This window comes from Leopardus geoffroyi, chromosome B3, assembly GCF_018350155.1.
Source record: "Leopardus geoffroyi isolate Oge1 chromosome B3, O.geoffroyi_Oge1_pat1.0, whole genome shotgun sequence".
Taxonomy (NCBI): domain Eukaryota; kingdom Metazoa; phylum Chordata; class Mammalia; order Carnivora; family Felidae; genus Leopardus; species Leopardus geoffroyi.
Window position 1 is genome coordinate 103,998,446 of NC_059337.1, and position 17,146 is coordinate 104,015,591.

The 17,146-nt window shown below is 42.4% G+C and overlaps 1 protein-coding gene across 9 annotated transcripts in view; it reads left to right on the top strand.

The window, feature by feature from the left end:
- Nucleotides 1–17,146, top strand: part of TMEM260 (transmembrane protein 260) — an 88,864-nt gene that overhangs the window by 54,684 nt on the left and 17,034 nt on the right. For 2 of the 9 annotated variants that reach the window (XM_045451061.1, XM_045451066.1), the window contains 4 exons: nt 1,848–2,024; nt 3,981–4,034; nt 5,571–5,661; nt 6,007–8,357. In XM_045451061.1, the coding sequence (XP_045307017.1) occupies nt 1,848–2,024; nt 3,981–4,034; nt 5,571–5,661; nt 6,007–6,294 (610 nt within the window). In that variant the 3' untranslated portion in view covers nt 6,295–8,357. Of the gene's footprint in view, nt 1–1,847; nt 2,025–3,980; nt 4,035–5,484; nt 5,662–6,006; nt 8,358–9,741; nt 12,055–12,639; nt 12,904–15,773; nt 15,954–17,146 lie in introns of those variants that run through there. The other 7 variants (XM_045451062.1, XM_045451064.1, XM_045451065.1 and 4 more) reach the window with 7 other exon arrangements.

Consider the following 17,146-nt stretch of genomic DNA (forward strand, 5'->3'; position numbering starts at 1 on the left):
TAGTTCCAATATTGGTTCTGTTTTCAAAGCATTTGCAGTGCGATCTGAATCAATCCCTGTGTGCTGCCCATTACTCAGTCTGGGCCTTGGGTGGCCATCTGTCCAGTGACTCATTTCTCAGAGTCTATTTAGGGTCAGATCCATGCATGCTGAGCTCAGAGATATGCCAGGAGTTCCTACACAACTTCATGGGATTGCTCTCTTGATCTCCCTCCTTTCTGTCTTCACTCTTGCCCTTTTCCTTCTTTGGAGCCTTCTTTCCTGGTTGTTTGGCCGGAAAGCTGGAGCTTTAATTTCCCTCACCTGCCACTCAAGTCCTGTGACTGTGTCTGTGTCTGGGGCCAGGCTGCCAGAGGCCGCACAGAGGTAAAGAGCAGTGAGGATTTACTCCTGGCTCTTGCAGCCACAGCTCTTCTGATTAGAGAGGTGTTCCTTTCCTTCAGAACTGTAGGAACCTGCTGGTTGCCCCTGCCGTCACTGTGCTGTTGCCTCTGTAACTGGCACAGTACTTCCTGGTGCCTGGGGAAGGAGAGGAGGGGAGATCCAGGGGATTTCCTCTACTCTCCCCAACCTTCCCTTTCCTCCTTCTTGGGCTTGAAAACAGGGGCTTTTCTTGGAGCTCTTTTTGTCCTCACTTGGCATTAGGCTTCCCTTGAGTCCAGGCTAGGCAATATCAGCAGCGGGGAAATGGTAAACTCCCCACAGGTTTGGTAGAACTCAGAATTCCGGTGTCTTTCCCCGTGCTTGTTTCTGCCATTTACTCTTCAGAGTCCTCAGATTCCAGGCGTTCTGTCCAAGAAGTCTAGTATGCAGTGGGGGAGACAGAGTAGAGCGTGCTTCCTCCATCTTCCCCAAAACCGGAACTCTTATTCTGTTTTAAAACTGCACTTTGGTATCAGATCCCCACTTAATCTTGAACAGCTCTGAGAGGGTTTGCCCATTTCACAGCTGAGGAGACTAGACACAGGTAGTTAAGTAATTTCCTCCAAATCACAGAGGTCAGAGATGGTGGGAAAAAACCTAAAATCTAAGCCAGAAGTATCTTGTTTCAAAGTTGGTGGCGTCTTTTATTACTTTCAAGTAACTTCTTCTAATATACGTCTTTTTTTCTATTTCGTAATAGCTACCCAGTCACACACCACAAATTGGAACAGAACTATTCGATTATAGTGAGTTTGAACCAACCTTTTTAAACCATTTCTATTCCTAATTTTTGCAGGATTTGAAGCTTTTTATAGTTTATTCAATCTAATTGATTTTAGTCAGCAAATATTGTGGATTAGCTAAGCATCCTGCTATGTGTGGTTTAGAGTTAATTCAGAGATAGAGAGCCTATCCTCAGGATGCTTCTGGGCTACTTGGGGAGATTTGTGAATGCAAACAATAAGTACAATACAGTAACAATAAAAGAGAAGAAGAAAGGGCAATGGGAATTTGAGGAAGGAGAAACTACTTCTAAGCAGGGAAACAAATGAAGACTTACATTTCCACCTGTAAAATGAAAAAAGAAAGGTGTCAAATAATATTTAACTTTACATGTGAAACAGGACCACAGAAGCTTTCTTTCATTATAATAATGCTTGTCCCCAAATGATTTCTTATGTTTTGAGCAGGTAAGTTTTATTATTTATGTCTGTTAACTTCTCCCCAGCTCTCCCCAAACAGCTTTTTTTGCACTAATATAAATTCTAAACGGTCTATTTGGGAAAGATTTCAATAAACCAAAAGGTTTACCAATTGTTTATTGCTAACCAAGGTTCAAGGAGTCAAAAATGACCGTTTATGAGTTGTATTTATTAACATTTAGAACTTTGAGTTAAAAATATTTTCTTTTCTGTTTTCAATAGGAAAAAAACATTTGTTTGCATAGGAATTCATGAAGGTGACCCAACCTGGAAAAAGAACTATTCACTTTGGCCTTGGGGTTCTTGTGACAAATTAGTTCCTTCGGAGATAGTATTCAACCCTGAGGAATGGATTAAACTCACAAGAAATATCTATAACTGGACCGAAGAATATGGAAGGTAAGAACAGCAGTTCTGTGTTTCATCAGAGTATGGCAGTTTTGTGTGCTTAAAAAACTAAATTTTGAGATGCCTATGAATAGTTTTGGTTTTTTTAAATTAGTTATTAGTATTATTTGCTGCCCACATGAATTGTAACAGAGAACATGTATTTCTTGTTCTCATGTTTGAAGAACAGTAGGGAGATGGGAGGGGAAGGGGGGGCTGCGGTTGAGTGCCCTGCACCTTCCGCTTCCAGCTCTTGTGACGCCATATTGTCCACCGTCCTCTGTCTCGCACCCTAAAGGTGGAAGAGATCCATCAACTACAGTAGAGCTTTACAAGGTACTCTGTTTCCCGTGAGAGTTTTTATGCACACGAGCTTGCCGTATTTTCCTCTCTTCAGGAGTAGCACATAACTTGTCTATAGGGGAGACTGGCCCTTGAGTAACTTTTTCCTACTCATTAGGAAAAAGTCATTATCCTGGTTATGTTGTTTGTCATTATCCTGGTTATGCTGTTTGGGGGTGTGATCAGTCTTCCTTGAAGCAGCTCTATAGAGCTGACTCTCACCCACATGGAAATTGAGTCACCATCTCTAGAAATGTGCTTCTCTTGCCTATTTCTTAAGTTATGAATTACTTAAAGATTAGATAATTATTGCTTATAGGGGCGCCTGGGTGGCTCAGTCGGTTAAGCGTCCGACTTCAGCTCAGGTCATGATCTAACGGTCTGTGAGTTCGAGCCCCGCGTCGGGCTCTGTGCTGACAGCTCAGAGCCTGGAGCCTGCTTCGGATTCTGTGTCTCCCTCTCTCTCTGACCCTCCCCCGTTCATGCTCTGTCTCTCTCTGTCTCAAAACTAAATAAACATTAAAAAAAAATTATTGCTTATAATTCAAGGACGGGCGAGATCCGTATGAAAATATGAAAAATGCTACAAAGGTTTTTTGAATCAATATGTGCAAACAGTCCGCAGTGCACCAACCAGAGATGGATAAGTAGGTTTATATCAAAGCACTCCATAGGGGTGCCTGGGTGGCTCAGTCGGTTAAGTGTCCAACTCTTGATTTCAGCTCAGGTCATGATCTCATCGTTCGTGAGTTCGAGCCCCATGGTGGGCTTCATGCTGACAATGGGGAGCCTGCATGGGAGTCTCTCCCTCTCCCCCTCTCTGACCTTCCCCCCGCTCTTACTTGTTCACTCTCTCTCAAAATAAATAAATAAACTTACATATGTATATTTTTAAAAAAGCACTCCATGACCATTGTGAGAAGTTAGAAAATAATCTATTCTGGGCACCTGGCTGGCTCGATCAGTAGAGTGTGCCGTTCTTGATCTTGGGGTTGTACGTTCGGGCCCCACCTTGGGCGTAGAGCTTACTTTAAAAAAAAGAAAGAAAATAACCTTTTCTGCCAACAGTGACCATAGTACAAATACAGGACACCACTCGTTATTTCCATTCCATCAAAATAGACACATAATAAGAAATTCAATTAAGAGAAGTCAAAATCCAGCAGATGGTTTAGCCATTGTTCTTTGAGCAGCGTCCTGGCTCCAGCAGTGATTTTTATCAAAGCCAGGAGTCCCCTCTCTCAAGCTTATCCCCTAGCTTCACAGCTGTTTGGCTCTTAGCTGTGTCCATAGAGTGACCGAGGCCTCGCCCCTGCCCTGTTGCCCATCTTGCAGTTCTTGGGAACAGCTGGTTCCTCAGATGCCTCCAGCCTCTTCCCACTAATCCTTCATTTGCTCCCATGAGGCACCGGGTCTCATTATGCAGATGAAGAATACATTTACCAAAATTTCAAATTCCTAAGGATCAGACTTTTCTAGGATAAGTTTATTATTTCCGTCCCTATCAGTACTTCAAGATACAACCTATTTTATTGCCTTGTAAGATTATAAAACAAGGATTCCATACCTGCCTATAGCAATAAATGTAGCTTGCAGAAAACTCTCACTGCTTTCTTGTAACTGCAGGTTTGACCCATCTTCTTGGGAATCTGTGGCCAACGAAGAGATGTGGCAAGCAAGGTGACTATCCTACACTTACGTGTTTGTGGTCTGTTTTTCATATGGCGGGGAAGCAGCCAGTAGGGTAGGGGGTCAGTGGTATGATAAAAATAACATTTATGAGCAGTCATTTTGTTTGAGGCGTTGTGCTAATCATTGTACATTAATAATCCCATTTCATCCTCACGACAACCTATGAAGAAGTTACTTTTATCCCCATCTTATAAAAGAAACACACTGGAGGTAGAGACGTTACTGGCCAATGCCAGATTGCTGCAAGAGATGGGAATCTGAAACTCACATCTCCCTGACTCAGGCACAGCGCTGTGCTCTGGTGCTCTCTGCCTCGAGTAAACCAAAGCGAGTGTAATTGTTGAGGGGCAGTTAATACTGCCCTGGATCCATGTGGAATGTGCTAATTTAACTAAGCACCTGCTGAATACTTCCCAGAGGCCAGAGACCATGCCAGGCTTGGAAGCTACACATATGAATACAACACATTTCCTGCCCTCGAGGGGCTCACAGTCTAAGGGAGCAGATTTGAATATCAACGTCCTAGATGCTATACTTTCCTGTTGTGCGTGTATGGAACACGTTGTGGTGATGCTGTTGACTGCCATTATTTTGAAACATTCAAAATCTCTAACGCTAACAGACTTTGGCCTGGATATTAATATGAAAGTCCTAAGTGGTATACAGAGGGTGATAACCAAGTACATAGGAAGTACTTCCTTCGGCAAAGGAAGGGTGCCCAATCTGAGCCCGGGACTGTGCTCCACACCGAGGATTGAGTTATGATATAAAGGATTTACATAAGTTTAAAGAGCTTTTAAAAAAAGTGTCCAGAAATACAGCTCCAAAATAGCAATTACAAAAATAGATGTACTGTGGTTTATGCAATAGTGTTTTTTGAAAAGCCAGAAAACAGCATAATTCAAGTTATCAGCCTAGCTATAGGGACAAATACTTGCTTTGAAGAACTGATCAAAGATGCACCGCACCGTATGTTTGTACAACGCTTTACTGTGACTGAATGTAGGAAAGCTGGGGGAGAAATCACCTAAAAGAAGGAAGCAAGTCATTATTCAGGCAGGTATTAATTTAACTGGCGTGCTGAATACAGTTTGGATGAGTGCATGTGGTCAAAGAGTCCAGCTACCTTTGAAGAACTAGTCACACGTGGCATGAGCCGTGGCGATGGGTCCCTTCAGGGGTGTGCTGACAAACTCAGCAAGTCTCCCCCTTCCTGGCTGCTCCTGCATGACAGTAATGTGCATCTGGAGGAAGAATGAAATGATGTATAATAGCGATGATGAATTTAAGCTTTTTTTCTAAAAGCTTTGGCAAGCAGTGCGGATGCAGCGTGTTGGCAGTGGGGAAAGAAGGAGTTGCTGTTGGTTCAGAATAAACTTCTGTGAATATGGGAGAGGTACAAACAATGCAGTAAAGGGTTTGGTGTGTTCCTTATCAGTGGAAAAATCTGGTTGATGTAGCTGTACGTGTGAAATTTGACATCATGGTTTTAATGAAGATTCCCACCCACCCCTGCACTCCCAGGATGAAAACCCCGTTCTTCATCTTTAACCTGGCAGAAACAGCAAACGTACCTCCAAATGTGAAGGCTCAACTCTACACTCACGCATATAACGTATGTTCCATTTTTACATATATAAATATATTTGGGAGGAAGGTGGTGGGGATTAGAATGGAGGTAGTGTGTATCCCAGTAGAGTTTTTACTTTTTTGTTTCTAGTTTTATTTGGCTTTTATAAAGCAGTATAAATGGAAAACTACTCGTACATCACAAATAATGTCTAAAGTAAATGGTGTGGTTGGCAAATGATGTCCATGTCTTAATCTCTGAAACCTGTGAATATACGGCCTTACGTGACAGAGGGGACTTTGCTCATGTGATTAAGTTAAGGATCTTGAGGTGGGGAGATTATCCTGGATTATCCAGGTGGACCCAGCATAATCACATGGCCCTTTTAAGAAGGAGGCAGGAGGGTCAGAGAGAAGGAGACGTGATGATGCAAGCAGAGGTCAGAGGAAAAGATTCGAAGACGCTACGTGGCTGGCCTGGAAGATGGGAGGAAGGGGCCACAAGGTAGGGAGTGCAGGCAGCCTCTGCAAGCCACCAAGGGCAAAGAAACAGATTCTAGAGCCCCCTCGAAGAACACAGCGCCGCTGCTTTTACAAAATCCTCGATTTTATGCATTTTGACCTCCAGAAGGGTAAGATAATAAATGTATACTGTCTTAAGCCATTATGTTTGTGCTGATTTGTTACAACAGCAGAGGAAACTAATAGGAAGCCATTGGAACAGGAAACAGTCACCACCAGACAAGTTCTGACGGGTTTGCCCTCTAGACAAAAGTCATGACCCTGGCTGCACTCGAAAGGATAGGTTCCTGGCTGGGTGGGATTTCATGAGAAAGATAAAGGGTCTTGGCAAGAGGCTCTGTCTTCTGACTGTGGCCCTGTCTTCTGACTGAAGCCAACCCAACCTTCAGATGGCCTGGCCACACACAGACTCTTGTGCAGGCGGTCCTCACTGACGGGAAAAGAGAGGGTGGAGCACAGGCTTGCTGTTGCTCCGTTTTAATGAGCCCCTTCTTTTCTGTGACTTCTAGCCCTGGGTTCCTCAGACTTCAGAGATCATCTTGGAGCCTACTATGTAGGAAACAGATGTCCTGGCATGGGCCAGTGAGACCAGAGCCCGGGAGCCATAAATGTGAGCACCTGAGGTGTTTCCGCAGCCTCTAGGTGCTGTGGGTCTACTCACCAGGGCAGTGGTTTAGAGCTAAGTCAAAATCACACAGCGTCCAATCCGTAGGACTCATTTTACTCCTAAATTTTGTGATCGTGGGTTCATTGTTCATTTATTCATTTACTCACAGAGTGCTTATTGATCGCCCAGTCTGTGCCAAATATTGTGTTGGAGATGACCAAGTATTGTCCCTGCTACCAGGCTAGAGAGGGAGACAGAAGATAGAGTCCTCGGTTACATTCAGTCTTGCAGAGGTGCTGTGGGAACAGCACACTGTACGTGAGTACACCCCCCTGGCGAGGGGTGGTGAGGAAGGAGGGGGTAGTCTTCGGAGATGTCACTGGAGTGTCATCTTGAAAGCTCAAACGAGCTAGCCAGACAGACTGTGGGCAGGGTAGTGGGAGAGTGGGCGAGGAAGGACAGTCGATAGGGACAAAGGCAGAACCCTCCGAGGTGCCCACTTGAGGACAGCAAGGGATCGACTGCAGGAGGCAGCAAGCTGGAGTTCTGTCTGGCATTTGGAAGATCCAGGTTCAAGGCCTACTCCACCACTAATTGTCAACTGTAAGTCAGTTAAACATTCCAGGCCTCGATTTTTTCTAAAAATAGAAGTGGGCTTTAAGCTTTATTAATTATCTCTCATGCCCTGGTCATGTCATATCCTGTTCATCTCTCATACCCTGTGATTCCATGAAAAACAAATAGTATTTAGTTGGGAGAAATCCCTGAGACTTACTGATACTTCATATTCTCATCAGTGACCTGTTCCATGGCCACCGTTGCTAGGGCACCACTGAAGCTAATTCACGGGTTCATTGTCCCTTTGGACCTGGAAGCTTTACTCTTTCCAGTGGACACAAGTCCGTGGGTGTCTTCTTTGCATATGCCTCCAGATATGTGACTTTGTTTGCAAGACAAATGAGGTCAAATACTTGATGGGTCAACACAAACCCACCCCCCCAGTACTGGTATTTCAAGAACGTTCTTGTTAGGTGTAAGACATTGTTTATAGTATTCCACTCAATAGCTGATGCAGAACTTTCAGTTCAGGAGACATTAAGTTCAGGTGGAGTGGGGGAGCAGGGACTATCCCCATTAGCTTTAGGAATGCATTCGATAAGTTGGTGTCCCCACTAAATAGAATACAGTCTGCTAAGACTAATGTCACGGTAACAGTCACATAGAGGAGGAAACGTAATTCCATGTGATGAGAAATGACCGGCTTCTTAAGATACAGCACATGTGGCTTAATGGGCCACCTGGTAGAAGTTGACGTTGCGTCGGTAACAAAGTGTTCGAGAGACGGGTGGTATGTTCATTCTGTTATCTAATGACTGTAACAGGGAGGTCATGAGCGAGCCTCTCATCCTCTTGAGCCGTTGGGGAAATGCTCACTGAAAGGCTGGCCTCTGTGTTGAACTCCAGAACCCAGGTGGGATTCTGAAAGCCGAACCGTTTTCTGAACAGTTCCTGGGTGCCTGCTTTGTGCCTGTCAGCAAGGCTTGGAAAAAGAAGCAGCAGACAGAGGAAAAAAAAAAAAAAAAAACACCTGAGGAAAGACAGGGAAACATTGGATAACTGACCAAGAGAATGGAAGAGTGGAAGATAGCGTCACAGTTTCCACGTACATGCAAGGGCGAGGTGACCGTTTCCTTTGTTACGGAGTGAAAGCAGCGCATGGGCCAACTGCTTTAAAAGCCAGCTTGGGGGCACCTGGGTGGCTCAGTCCGTTAAGCGTCCGACTTGATACCAGCTCAGGTCATGACCGCACGGTTGGTGAGTTTGAGCTATGAGCCAGGCTTTGCACTGACGGCACGGAGACTTTAGGCTTCTCTCTCTCCCTCTCTCTGCTCCTCCCTCACTCTCACTCTCTCTCCCTCTCAAAATAATAAACTTAAAAAAAAAAAAAAAAAAAAAAAGGCCAGCTTGGAGACTAAAGGTTAGTAAATACCAAGATGACATATGCGTTTATCTGCCCTGGAGTAGAAGTCGGGCCAATAGATGATCTGTTGGGTTCCTTTCAGCTGAATGATGTGATGAATACAGTTCTAACTGCAAAAGCCCTTGTCCCTGTAGAAAAGCATCATTGCTTGTTCTGCATGTTGAGTCTGCTGCTGACCTCAAGTTCCTGTACATCCGAGTCCAATCTGACAGCCCTCAGGAAGGCTGTGAAATTTCCAAATAAGCAAGTTGAATATTCCGTTGTGCAGATTTGTGTCTTTCATTTGTTGAATTTTGATGTTTCTCCCTGGAAAACTCAATACCAAAGATTCCAGCTCTGTCCGATTAATGCTATCTCTGATGTTGGAAAAACAAAATTCCTGATTCCTGTGGGCAAAGTGTTAACTATTAAAATTATAATTATAGGGTGCTCCAAAGAGCATCTCGCCGTGAGGACATCTCTTAAATTCTGTTCCGCCCAGCCTATTCGATGACGGATTTGTTTGAGCTGTTTTATTGTTGCTATTGTTATTACTGTTGTTTTTAATGTAGAGAGAAATCTATGTGAAAATGAGGGTCAAAATTTAAATTCCTTCAAGTTCTTTTTCCATGCAGTTTTCTAAAGAAAGCTATTTTTTTCCCTCTAACAGCTAAATTTAGAGTTTCAACCTTTCTGCCTGTTGAGTAAATAGCTTTCCATGAATTAGAACTAAATCCCTTTCCCAGAACATCTTTCTGGAGGAAGAGCATTATGTCCTGACACCGTGTGTCTTAGGTTCCCTCTGCACATCCGAAAACCCCAGAAGCAGTTTTAGATGAAGTACATTTGCCTCCTGCCACTGTCATAATTACAGTAACATTCTTGCATTTTCTGCATGGCCTAGCAATGATTAGATTTTGACTATCGGCCGCTTGGATTTTTTTTCCCTTGTGTTATTAATTCCTCTGTGTTTTCTGGTTTTTGAAAAAAAAGTCAAGGGGTAACAATGGAATACCAACATTTTTGCCGTTTTTCAGCTCTATAAGGAGATTGTCTATTTACGAAAGGAGCACCCGGTGAACTGGCACAAGAACTATGCCATCGCCTGTGAGCGGATGTTACGCCTTCGGGCAGGAGACTCAGACCCTGAAGTCTTGTTATCGGAAACCATCAGACATTTCCGTCTCTACACTCAGAAAGCACGGAATGATCCACAGCTGCCTGATATTTTAGTTGCTCTAAAGCACCTGAGAAAAGAACTGCAGAGTCTGAGGAATAAGAAAAATGTCTGAGGCAGCAGAATGTGAAAAACCTGCTCATCCTCCCGCTTCCAAAATTCCAAAGTCCAAAAGTTTTTCCTCCAAGAAAAGAAGTTGTACACAAAACTCGAAGACCGAGTCAGCTCCCAGATATCAGCAACGTGGTAGGGCAGTATACTGTTCAGTATACTGTGCTCCTTACTGCCATATGCTCCCTATGCAAATTCTGTTTATCCAGTGTTACCAAATTAGCATTTCAGTGAGAATCTTTCAGAAAAACCTTCCTACTTCCTCCGTCTTTCACCTAATGACTTTGCTTGATTGGATGCTAGCAGAGAATGGGTTATTTTCATATACTTTAAATATCGATTGCGGATCTTTTTAAGGGCCCTTTTACTGGGATCCGTTCTGAGGTTAAATTCTTGAAACATTCATACCAGACCAAAGACACATTTTCTGTTTCCCAAAAAGCGATTTTTTTTTTTTTGAGAGTGAATCTTGCTCTTCTTCAAGTTAAAATACTTTTTTTTTTTTTTTTTAGTAGCTCTGGTTATTACATAATCTCACACTTCAAGCTAAACACCAACCCAGTGATATTTTGAAAAAAGTTGGGGTTTTATTGTCTTTGATGATTCTCTGAAAGCATCAAAAAATAAAGCTAAGCTGTTGTTTGCTTTCTCTCAGTTGCATAGAGTGGCAAATAAAAAGAATTTTGTAGTTCCTTGCTTGATTTTATATTTATGTTTTACTTCTATTTGGATTCATAAATCCGGGCCCAATAATTAGTAAGCTCCTGCGGCCAAAATGCAAAAAAAAAAAAAAAAAAAAAAAGGCAGGGATTGGGGGGCAGTGGGGGGGGATGGGGGAAGTTGTTCAATAAATTCATTTCTGTTACAAGCATCTTTTATACATATTACTAAAGAGAACATAGTAAGAAATGCAAATAATAGTTCTTTATTTTATTATGACAGTTAATTAATAGCAACCTGTTTTAATGAATAAAGTCACTCCGAGTCCTTCAGCACTTCCTAAGTAGAGGCCAGAATCTGTAGGGATTCTTTTCCCCCCAATTGTATAGCTCCTAGACTCCAAGCGCTATATAGGCCCCTGTATAGAAATGCTCACTAATGAAGAGGGAGGGCTAGAAGCTTGTCTGCATTCAAAGATCACTGGTGAGTCATTCAGCAAGAAAAGGCCCCTTACCAGGAATAGTCACAGTTCCGTGGCATTGTACTAGCAAAAGGGTCTGATCAAAGGTCTCCTGTGGAGCTTGCATGGTTCCCTTTCATACTACGACCATAATTAAAACCACTAATTCTCTTTTAAAATGCTGCAGGATGCCATGTAGGCATCTGTCTGGAGTGTCCTTTGTGATGTCATAAGCTGTTAAGGACCAGCGCCGAGGGCTTTTGAGTGAAATGCCAGTCATGAAGGTGCTTCAAGACAAGGGTGCCTCTCAAAGCTTGACAGGGCCTTGACTGCACAATTCGAGCTGAATTTGCCCCTTGTCAGCTGCCAGTAAATAAATCTCAAAGGGGGAAAAGCTGAAGTTTCATTACCTGATCCATGGGGCTTTGTTGGTTTTGGCATCACACAGGGGAAGCTCTTGCCCCTCCATTCTCTGGATTTGAAGATGTCCATTGGAGCCTGCAGTGCCTGGACAGGGTTCAGAGCGGAACCTTTTGAAGAGTGTCAATAGTTGTAACAGTTCAGCTGTTAGGAAGACAAATAAACGGAGGAGCTCATTAATCCGCTTTTGGCTCTCAGTGCCTTTTGCCCTTTTATCACAGCCTTATTAGGCTCCTACTCATCTTGAACCAGAAAAAAATGAATTGGAGTTGTTGAGTGCTAATTGGCAAAGACTTTTAATCATGGGCCAAGAACTTTCACTGACTTGAAAGTAACTTCTCCACGGGGAAGAACCGAAAACCTGGTTTACCTTAAAACAAAAACCTGTTGGAGTTCAGTGTGGTGTAAAAATTTAAGGAGGCATTGATAAATTGTCTAAGTTTATCCATTTGAAAGAAATCATGTGAGATTATGATTTCCACTTTGCTTACGAGAGGTACAATAAAATTCGAATAAACATTTCCTGGACGTGCATTGTTTTTATTGGTTCAGCAAAGAGATCGCGTGCATGTGTGAGATGATCGTGTTTGTTTCTGAACATCTCTATACAGGTGGATGTGAAAATGCATTTGGGCATCTATATACACGTGGTGTCAGAAGAACCTCATTCAAAGTAGTATTTCCTGTTCGTGGCCTTAAGAACGGCAAATAAAAGTCTCTTCGAGAAGATGTGCTTATTTGTGTCTGTACTGTGGTGCTACATATATACGTCTGAATATGCTTTGTGTGCTGACTGTTGTCAAATGGTGCATAGATTTATTCTGGACGGTACTTGGGCAACAATGGCTTTGGACCACTCTCTCTTTGAGAAAGCAATGATATGATGGCCCCAAGTAGATAGGGTGATAATTATTTAAATTGTTAAAAACCAACAGTAAATGAAAAAATAGCAAACTGAACCGAGATTTGGGGAGGTTGGGCTTCATTCCCAGATCAACTATTTTGAAGAACTCTCTCCTTTCTCTTGTGCGAGGTTAAACAAGTTGCTTTCTTTTTCTCTCTCATACTTTTCCCCGGCTGGTGCACAAACACCATAAAACCTGACAGAAGGGGTCTCTTTTAGTCTAACCCCCCGACATGGAAGACAATGTGAAGGAGGTGACTTCTCATGCGGGATTTGGCCAGGATTCTCCTAGCAATGTCCCTGGAGTGCCACGGGTTGGCAGGGCGACAGGAACCCCACAAGGCCAACTTCTGCCCGGACTTTGGCCTGAAGAGCAAGTGGGAGCCGGCAAAACTGTCTGCCTCTCCTCGCGCTGCAGTGCCCTCCTGCCTGGTGCGGAGGCTGGCGCACACGGGAGGCAAGCAGGGAAGGGGACTGTGGCTCTGAGCCCTCTGACAAAGCCCCCCAGCCGCATTCCCGCTGATGGGAGCTGTGCTTGGTTCTTACTTTTGACTTTCCTCTTTCCTTTGCTTTCTTCAGAGGTCTCATTTTTTTTTTTTTTTTAAGTGTTTTGTCCTATTACTCAAAATAAAGCCAAACTGGGAGGGCATCAATTACTAGTATGCTTTCTTGAGATCTTCTAGTAGAAATTGTGAAATGTTATCTCTGGCCATCTTCCTAGGGTAGAACCACTATGTTGACTTAGCCTTTATGATACCTAAACAAAGCCCATTTTGAGTGTTAGGGTTATTTTTTGATACTCTGCTGATTTCTTTAAGTCATCAGGCTAGGATATGAAGACCGGCTTTTTAAATTTGTATTTTAAAAGTTAAACAATGTGAGGCCTTCCTTACAGTTCCCACCAATAGCCATTGGAATTTAGAAATGTTAATACTTTTAATATTCAGAAGAAATGAAAATTCGCAGTTAGAGCAAATTCTTTTGCTCTGTTTTAATGCTGGTATGTTTTACAGTTGCACCAATGTAGAGTAGTCCTCTTCTTCTAAGTGGCTCCAAGCCCAATGGTTGGGTAAAGACAAAATTTCCAGCCCAGTGAAAGATTCATCCTCACATTTTGTTGTGCCTGCAAAAATCACTCTAAAGCCTGTGCTCACAAACAAATAAGTCACGTTTCCAGGGATTCTGGGAACATCTAAAGGCCATATCTTGGCACAGCATTACAGAGCAAACACGGAGCTAAAGCTTTAGCAGCGATCATATTTAATGAAGACGTCATTGTCAGTACCCTCTAAAGGTCTGTTTGATTTGGATCAGCATAGGATGGTATAAAAAAAAAAGCCTCAGGAATAACACAATGTGCTTACCTGGATATAGGAAAGCAAACTAATAGGAATATATCTTGAGAAAGGGATTTTTCTGAAAAAAATTCTGATTGCTCTTCAACAATGTAATGTATATCTGGTGGAAATTATATGTACTGGGAAGGTTAGCTTATGTCATATTGCAAAAAGAAAAACGGCAGGGGGAGAGATGGGTAGAGGTGCCAAAACTATAAACAGGAAGCCTACAATTACTGACCTATACGTGGAGTTATCTGGATCTTTTGTGCAGATCCAAAGCATGAATGGTTGGGGTTAATTTTCAATAACATAGGTACTGTGATGATGTTAGAAAAGTTGAGTTGATAAGGTTGAGAAAGTTTCACAAGATGGATGGAACACAGAGGATGGTGTCCATCCCAGTGATCCAGCTTCTGGAGCCGCCCGGTATTCTCCAGTCCTGTACTTACTTGCCATTAGGGGAGGATAGTGTTAAATAACATTGTAACAATCAATAGAAATCGAAATCTGAGATTTAACCCTTTCATAATGTCAGTTGTTTATAATTTGTTGTAAATCTGCGAAAGTAGTATCAGGCGAAAGAAGTCCAAGAGATGGAGTGTAATCTTTATATCGATCAGTTATTTTTGTATTATGTACAGGTTATAAACTAATAAATGGACATTATATCCTGTTTTTAAAAATATGCACACCATAATCACCTTGTGCTTAGAAGTGTTACCTTAAAAGGGGTTGTTTTGCATGTAACCTTCTAAAAAAGGAGACATTTTGAGATTTTTCTCACCTAAATGAAATATTCCCTAGGTGGTTGAACCACTGAAAATATCCTTAATACCTGTGGGGGTTGCTTGTATGGGAAAGTGTGAGCGATTAAAGCCAAAAGGGGAACGCTGCTTGGGAAATGAGACCCAGTTTTCTCATCATTGGCTTATGGTGTGATGGGACCTACAGGTGTCACCTGGTACCCTAGATTCATGAGCATCGTGACAGAAATCCCAATGATACCCTGGCATGCCAAGACGTGAACTCAAAAACTCCAACAGAGGGTGATCTAGGATGTGAAGACAGGGTAAAAGACACAAGGACTGGAATCTTCTTATGGTATCTTCCCTCAAAATAGGTTCCAAAAATAGAAGGGAAGCATTATATTATTGTATTATTATTAACAGTGCTTTTAAAAGTTAATATATAAGAAACAAGGGCTCTTTTAAAATACTCTAGCAAAAGCTATGGAAACGCTAAAAGGAATTGTTTATAAATGGAAGATGATTCATTGATCAAAGCACTAGGTTTCCTTTGATTTAAGAGTTAACCAGTCTAACAGGTGAGAGAAAGTTTCAAGAAGTTTTGTCTATAAAAGAATGAAGGGGCGTTTGGGTGGCTCAGTCAGTTAAGCTGCCGACTCTTGATTCAGCTCAGGTCATGTTCTCACTGTTGTTGAGATTGAGCCCCGTGCTGGGCTCCTTGCTGACAGTGCGGAGCCTGCTTGGGATTCTCTCTCACTCTTCCCTCTGCCCCTCTCCCCTGCTTGAGCTCGCTCTCTTTCTCTCTCTCTCTCAAATAAAAAAATAAATAATTGGGGAAAAAAAGATTGAAAACTGAAAGTTCAGTTACGCATCACTTAAAAACAAGAAAGTTCAGGGCGCTCTGGGTGGCTCAGTCGGTTAAGCGTCACACTCTTGTTTTCGGCTCAGGTCATGATCTCACAGTCTGTGAGTTCGAGCCCCGCGTCGGGCTCTGTGCTGATAGCTCAGAGCCTGGAGCCTGCTTCGGAATGTGTCTCCCTCTCTCTGCCCCTCCCCCACCCTCTCAAAAATAAACATAAAAAAAATTTTTTTTTTAATTACTTAAAAAGATGGGAAAGTTCACTGATGGGAGAGTACTTGTACTTAGTGGTTGTTTTTATTTAGTGTGTCACGACTTTTTTTACTAAAATTAGAATACATTCCTTCAATATGTGGACTGGTATCTACACCGTTTTTATATTTTCCTTTCAGTGGTCAGCATTCTCACCACTAGCCTATGCGATCACCTTGCATTCGCCTTGAGGCTGTTCCTCACAGTGCAGGACTGTGCCTAGTCATGGTGATTGTCATCCTGGGTCATGAAGTCAAGTTAGTGGAAATTGACCATCTCTTTCTTCATGAAATAGAATAAAAATATCAAGATGCATCTGAGGGGACAAGGGTATTCTTTGATGAAACTTTCAGTTTCATTTCCTATACATGTGTATGTGGTTACACGTCTGACACATATATCATACTATATATCCGTGTGCGTGTGTGTGTAAGACCTTGATATATAAATCTATACATGTATGTGAACTGGGTCATAATAGAAAAGGTACTTCTCGTTGTGGATCACAGTAAAGAATAAATTGGAGAGCCACTGGCCGTGGAGAATTTACCCAACTTCATTGACTGTTAATGCCAAAAAGCTAATAAGGGATCATCTAGTATAACTAGCACAAGTAATCTAGTTTAATGAATGAGAAAAGTGACGCCTGCACTAAGAGACTTGCTTTATATCACACAGCTAGGTCATGGCAGTGCTGGGACGAGAACATGAGCTTTTGTGCTCAATCTGGTGTACTTTCCCCTTTTTCCATCACAGTCCACTAAAACCGCTGCATTCCGCTGTCAACTGTGTGTCACATTAAAGTCCCCAAATGATGTGGCCCTATTAAAATTACGATAAACTTTTCTAGAGGCAAATGGTATGTAAAACCGAGAACTGTGTTGTAGGACATGGTTTAAAAGCCTTCCACTGAGTTCCTTTCTTCCCCTTCTCCAGACCTCTGGGATGTAATTTCTTTTCTTCCCCTTCCCTTTTAGACAGAGTCAGTTGTATCCCTGGTCTCTGACAGAGGATTTCCTTACCCATTCTGGACTTAGGAACATACACCCAAATGAAAAGGTTTTCGTGTGGTAAGAAAAAGTCGCTTTAAAAATCTTGGAAGTTGTTAGCATAAATTACCTTCCAGCTGAATCAGCTACTGGAAACTCCAATTGAAAAAAATGTCGCATTAATCTATATATTCCTTACCCCTCCGAAGCAGGATTCAAAACATAATAGTATTTCTGTGTGTTACAGAAGGAAATATGTCCCAGCTCCCCTGGAATGTTCACTGATTGCGAATCAGACTCTTCTCCCTAGAAACCAAGGCCATCGGGAGCCAGTGTCCATGATTATCCTGTTTGGTTCAGCCACTCTATTAAATATTTTTAAGTGTCCAGAAAGGCAGATTCCTCTTTGAAGACCTAAAGGTCTCGTTTTCTAATTGTGAACGTTACCAATTCAGTGTTTAGGTAATGGTGATTTCTTCCAAATTTGGCTCTTGACTATATATGATTTGTAAAACTCTATAACA